Here is a 5,796-nt window from a genome sequence, read left to right as displayed (position 1 = left end):
TCCAGGCCAGAATACTGGAGTGGGTAGCCTTTCCCTTCTCCAGGGGATCTTCCCAACCCAGGGATCAAACCCAGGTCTCCTGCACTGCAGGCAGATTCTTTACCAGCTGTGCCAAAAAGGAACCTCAACAGAGGTAAAGCATAAATCCCCAAATATGATGAGAGAAAATGTAATAAACATACCATGTGTTTCACTGACACCAAACGTGATTGCTCAGTTGCTAACAAGGAAGAAGGAAGAGCTAGGATAGAACAGTAAAAACAGGATGAACTCGAACCACTCTCAGCTGACCCACCAAGGTGCAGGTGTTTGGACTGGAAGGGCCTCATGAATTCAAGAGCATCGGATTTTTAGAGCCCACCATAAACATACATTCAGTCAGTTCAGTTCAGTCGCTCAGTCATGTCCGACTGTGACCCCAGGGACTGCAGCACATCAGGCCTCCCTGTCCATCACCAACTCCTGGAGTTTACTCAAACTCACGTCCATTGAGTCAGTGATACCATCAAACCACCTCATCCTCTGTCGTCCCCTTCTCCTCCTTCCTTCAATCTTTCCCCCATCAGGGTCTTTTCAAATGACTCAGCTCTTCGCATCAGGTGGCCAAAGGATTGGAGTTTCAGCTTCAGCATCAGTGCTTCCAATGAACATTCAGGACTTATTTCCTTTAGGATGGACTGGTTAGATCTCTTGCAGTCCAAGGGACTCTCAAGAGTCTTCTCCAACACCACAGTTCAAAAGCATCAATTCTTCTGAGCTCAGCTTTCTTTATGGTCCAGCTCTCACATCCACACACAACTACTGGAAAAACCATAGCCTTGACTAGATGGACCTTTGTTGGCAAAGTAATGTCTCTGCTCTTTAATATGCTGCCTTGGTTGGTCATAAATTTTCTTGTAAGGAATAAGCGTCTTTTTATTTAATGGCTGCAGTCACCATCTGCAGTGATTTTGGAGCTCCACAAAAAATCAAGTCTGCCACTGTTTCCACTGTTTCTCCATCTATTTGCCATGAAGTGATGGGACCAGATGCCATGATCTTCGTTTTCTGAATGTTGAGCTTTAAGCCAACCTTTTCACTCTCCACTTTCACTTTCAGCAAGAGGCTCTTTAGTTCTTCTTCACTTTCTGCCATAAGGGTGGTGTCATCTGCATATCGGAAGTTACTGATATTTCTCCTAGCCATCTTGATTCCAGCTTGTGCTTCTTCCAGCCCAGCCTTTCACATGATGTACTCTGCATATAAGTTAAATAAGCACGGTGACAATATACAGCCTTGATGTCCTCCTTTTCCTATTTGGAACCAGTCTGTTGTTCCATGTCCAGTTTTAACTGTTGCTTCCTGACCTGTACACAGATTTCTCAAGAGGAAGGTCAGGTGGTCTGGTATTCCCATCTCTTTCAGAATTTTCCACATTTACTGTGATCCACATAGTCAAAGGCTTTGGCATAGTCAGTAAAGCAGAAATAGATGTTTTTTTGGAACTCTCTTGCTTTTTTGATGATCTATCAGATGTTAGCAATTTGATCTCTGGTTTCTCTGCCCTTTCTAAAACCAGCTCAGACATCTGGTAGTTCACAGTTCATGTACTGTGAAGCCTGTCTTGGAGAATTTTGAGCATGATTTTGCTAGCGTGTGAGATGAGTACAATTGTGTGGTAGTTTGAGTATTCTTTGGCATTGCCTTTCTTAGGGATTGGAATGAAAACTGACATACTCGAGTCCTGTGGCCATTGCTGAGTTTTCCAAACTGGCAGTTTGTAAATGAACCGAATGAAGGGCAGCTCCATCTCCAGGCATGAACAAACGGCTGACAGTCTGGTCTGGAAATGAACTATTACCAGGCAGACCTCGGACCTCTCCCACCAAACAGTGAAAGACACAGAGCTTCTGGGGGAACACTGGGGACTAAAGCTCATTTTTCCTTTTTTCAAATTATTACATCTTTCTCCTGCATTGGCAGGCCAAGTCTTTACCAGTAGTGCCACTCGGGAAGCCCTTTATATCTTTCTCAAGTAAAGAGAACAGCAGTGTATTTTCACATAAGCAAGAGCTTGGAAAACACTCTTTTCATGTTTCCCTCTTGGAGAAATATTTAAAGAAACAAGACAAATGATGGGACTCCCCTGGAGGCCCAGTGGTTTAGGATCCACCTTCCAGTGCATGGGGTGTGGGTTCAGTCCCTGGTCAGGGTGCCAAGATGCCACACAGCCCTCAGCCAGAAAAACTGAAACCCAAAAAGAAGCAATGTGGTAACAAAGTCAATAAAGACTTTAAAAAAGGTCCAGGTTAAAAAAATCTTAAGAACAAAAACCAGAAAGAAAGAAGACGGACGGCCAAGTGAGGAAACATACAGGAGCACATGGGGATTTGGGCAGCTGTAGGTGAGAAGAAAAGGAAGAAGAGTCTAAACAGCCAGAGAGATGGGTTCTGTTGATACACGCAAAGTCTGATCCTTCCCAGGCAGTGACCCTGGTGAGGTTCTGATACTTCATTAATATCAGATGTATTGAAATGCTAAGCTTTTGGATTGTTGTTGATCAGTCGCTAAGTGAAGTCCAATTCTTTGTGACCCTATGGACTGCAGCATGCCAGGTTCCTCTGTCCTCCACTATCTCCCAGACTTTGCTCAAATTCATACCCACTGAGTCGATGATGCTATCTAAGCATCTCACCCTCTGCCGCCTGCCTCTCCTTTTGCCGTCAGTCTTTCCCAACATTAGAGTCTTGTCTAATGAGTCAGCTCTTCCCATCAGGTGGCCACAGTATTGGAGCTTCAGCTTTAGCATCAGTCCTTCCAATGAATAGTCAGGCTTGGTCTCCTTGCTGTCCAAGGGACTCTCAAGAGTCTTCTCCAACACTATAGTTCAAAACTATCAATTCTTTGGTGCTCAGCCTTCTTTATAGTCCAATTCACATACATACATGACTACTGGAAAAACTACAGCTTTGACTAGAGAAACCTTTGTTGGCAAAGTAATGTCTCTGCTTCTTAATATGCTGTCTAGGTTGGTCATAGCTTTTCTTCTAAGGAGCAAGCATCTTTTAATTTCATGGCTGCAGTCATGAAATCACAGCCATCTGCAGTGATTTTGGAGCCCCCCAAAATAAAGTCTGTCACTGTTCCCATTGTTTCCCCATCTATTTCCCATGAAATGATGGGACCAGATGCTATGATCTTACTTTTTTGAATGCTGAGTTTCATGTCAGCTTTTTCACTCTCCTCTTTCACCCTCATCAAGAGGCTCTTTAGTTTCTCTTCACTTTCTGCCATAAGGGTGGTATCATCTGCATCACTGAGCTTGTTGATATTTCTCCTAGCCATCTTGATTCCAGCTTATACTTCATCCCGCCTGGCATTTCGTATGATGTACTCTGCATATAAGCTAAATAAGCAGGATGACAATATACAGCCTTGATACTCCTTTCCCAATTTGGAACCAGTCCACTGTTACATATCTAGTTGTAACAATTGCTTCTTGACCCACATACAGGATTCTCAGGAGACAGGTAAGGTGGTCTGGTATTCCCATCTCTTTAAACATTTTGCATGTATTGGGTTAATAAAATGTAATTAAATAAACTCTACCTGTCTTTTTTCACTTTAAATGTGGCTATTATAACAGCTGGGCTCCTCTCTGGCTCAGCAGTGAAGGATTCGCCTGCCAGCAGGAGCTGCAGCAGACCCAGATTTGACCCCTGGGTCAGGAGGAGCCCTGGAGGAGGGCATAGAGGCCCACTCCTGACTCTTGCCTGGAGAAGCTCATGGACAGAAGAGTCAGGCAGCTTACAGCCCATAAGGTCACTAAGACTCAGACACACTTGAGGCAACTCAGCACACATGCACGCATATTATAATAGGCACAATTACATTTGAGGCCCCAAGTCAAGGTCCTTGACACTGCCACGCAGGTCCAGCAGTGTCCTGAAGGGCCAGGGTATGTCCCTCCTCCCCATATTTTCCCAGTGGGATAGCTGCCTTAGAACTCGAATTCCTGATGGCATCGCCCAGCGAGCACCTGCATTACCAAACAGCCCATCCCCCTTGGCTGTCGGTCCCTGTGATGGATAGTTTCAAGAGTCAACTGACCAGGCCACGGTGCCCAGTTGTCTGGGTAAACATTGCTGGATGTCATGACATAGTTGCTTTTTAGGTGAGATCAATCAATACTGAAATCAGTGGACTAGGAGTAAAACAGATTGCCCTACAAAATGTTGTGGGCTACACCCAAGATTTGAAGACACTGAGAACAGACTGAGGTCCCCCAAAGAGAAAGAGATTCTTCGAGCAGGTCATCTGAAGCTGCAAAACCAACTCTTCCCAAGAAGCTCACCCTGCAGATTTGGGTCTTGCCCGCCTCCAAACTGTGTGAGCTAGCTCCTCAACATCAATCTCTGTATATGTGCACATGTCTTATTGGTTCTTTTCTCTGGAGAACCTTGACTCACACAGGCTCCCAACATCACTGCATGTGGCTCTCACCATCCAGACCTTCGCACACAGAGGGAAGCACTCACACTCCTGTCCAGGGCACATGGGGACGGCTGGCACCAGCCTGTCTGAAGCTGTTTCTGGAGTAAGCTTTACGTATTCAAGGCAGATGTTTACTAAACGGGGTCTCCTTTGTCCCTAGGGAAGCCCCGTGTTCCCAGTGTGCAAGCCTGGGGCCTGAACATATGCCCCACTGCCACCCCATCACTCACTTCATGCAGGGGTCTACAGGTGAGCAGGATACTCTCGACTGGAGGCTGCAGTCGAATTATGGCCTCAGGACACCCTGGCAGAGAGTAGCAGGGCGTATTTAGCCATGCCTGATGATGTTACAGTCCCGGATACAACTGAAGGCCAGGATTCTAAACCAGCCCAGACCACTCTTCACAACAAAGGTCTTTCCCAGGGTTTGAAGAGATACGCACTCAAGGCACAGAGAGGGCATGACAATGACTTTATTTGTTAACGGGTAGACCCCTCACCTAGGTCAGGACAAAATCCATGACCATCAAGGATGGAGAGTCGCATGCTGGCTGACACTCAGGGCCTGGAGGGAACCAGGAGCCCTCCCAGGCTGCTCACAGGAAACTCTGGGGCAGAAGGAGACCCCAGACTGGCCTAAGGCTACAGAAATTTCAGGTGAAAGTCAGCGTTGGCCCTGGAAGGAGTTGGCAATGTGCCAGGTCAGCAACAGGGCTCTGGGGCAGAGGTTGGGATGCAGCAAGCAAAGCGGGAGCACACGGGCCGGCAGAGCAGGGACACGCTGGAGGCCGGGCGGCAGCAGCTGGGCTGGCAGGAGGAGGTGGGCACACAGCAGGCGGGGCGGCACACAGGACGGCAGAGTAGGGACACGGAGGAGGAGGGTCTGCAACTGACCGAGGAGCAAGGATTGGGCTGGCAGCACAAGGAGGCTGAGGAAGGGGAGGACTCACAGCACACAGGCCTGCAGCAGACAGGTGTGCAGCAGACGGGCCTGCAGCAGACAGGTGTGCAGCAGACGGGCCTGCAGCAGACAGGTGTGCAGCAGATGGGCCTGCAGCAGACAGGCCTGCAGCAGACAGGTGTGCAGCAGACGGGCCTGCAGCAGACAGGTGTGCAGCAGATGGGCCTGCAGCAGACTGGCCTGCAGCAGACCAGCTCACAGCAGTCTTGCTGGCAGGGGGAGGAGGTGCAGCAGGAGGACTGGCAGCTAGACTGCTTGCAACATGAGGAGGTAGAACAGGGGGAGGCCTCACAGCAGACAGGTGTGCAGCAGACAGGCCTGCAGCAGACAGGCCTGCAGCAGACGGCCTGCAGCAGACGGGC

At 48.3% G+C, this 5,796-nt stretch overlaps 1 protein-coding gene across 1 annotated transcript in view; it reads right to left on the bottom strand.

Moving 5' to 3' along the window:
* The window catches only part of LOC104984922 (keratin-associated protein 10-8-like), a 24,886-nt gene that overhangs the window by 2,715 nt on the left and 16,375 nt on the right, over positions 1-5,796 (bottom strand). Inside the window, exon 2 of the mRNA XM_010834887.1 lies at positions 5,525-5,721. Within this exon, the coding sequence (XP_010833189.1) occupies positions 5,525-5,721 (197 nt within the window). The remainder of the gene's footprint in view (positions 1-5,524; positions 5,722-5,796) is intronic.

This window comes from Bison bison, unplaced genomic scaffold, assembly GCF_000754665.1.
Source record: "Bison bison bison isolate TAMUID 2011002044 unplaced genomic scaffold, Bison_UMD1.0 scf7180017864037, whole genome shotgun sequence".
Taxonomy (NCBI): Eukaryota; Metazoa; Chordata; class Mammalia; order Artiodactyla; family Bovidae; genus Bison; species Bison bison.
Note: the sequence above shows the minus strand (reverse complement) of the source record. Positions and strands in the feature narration are given on the sequence as shown.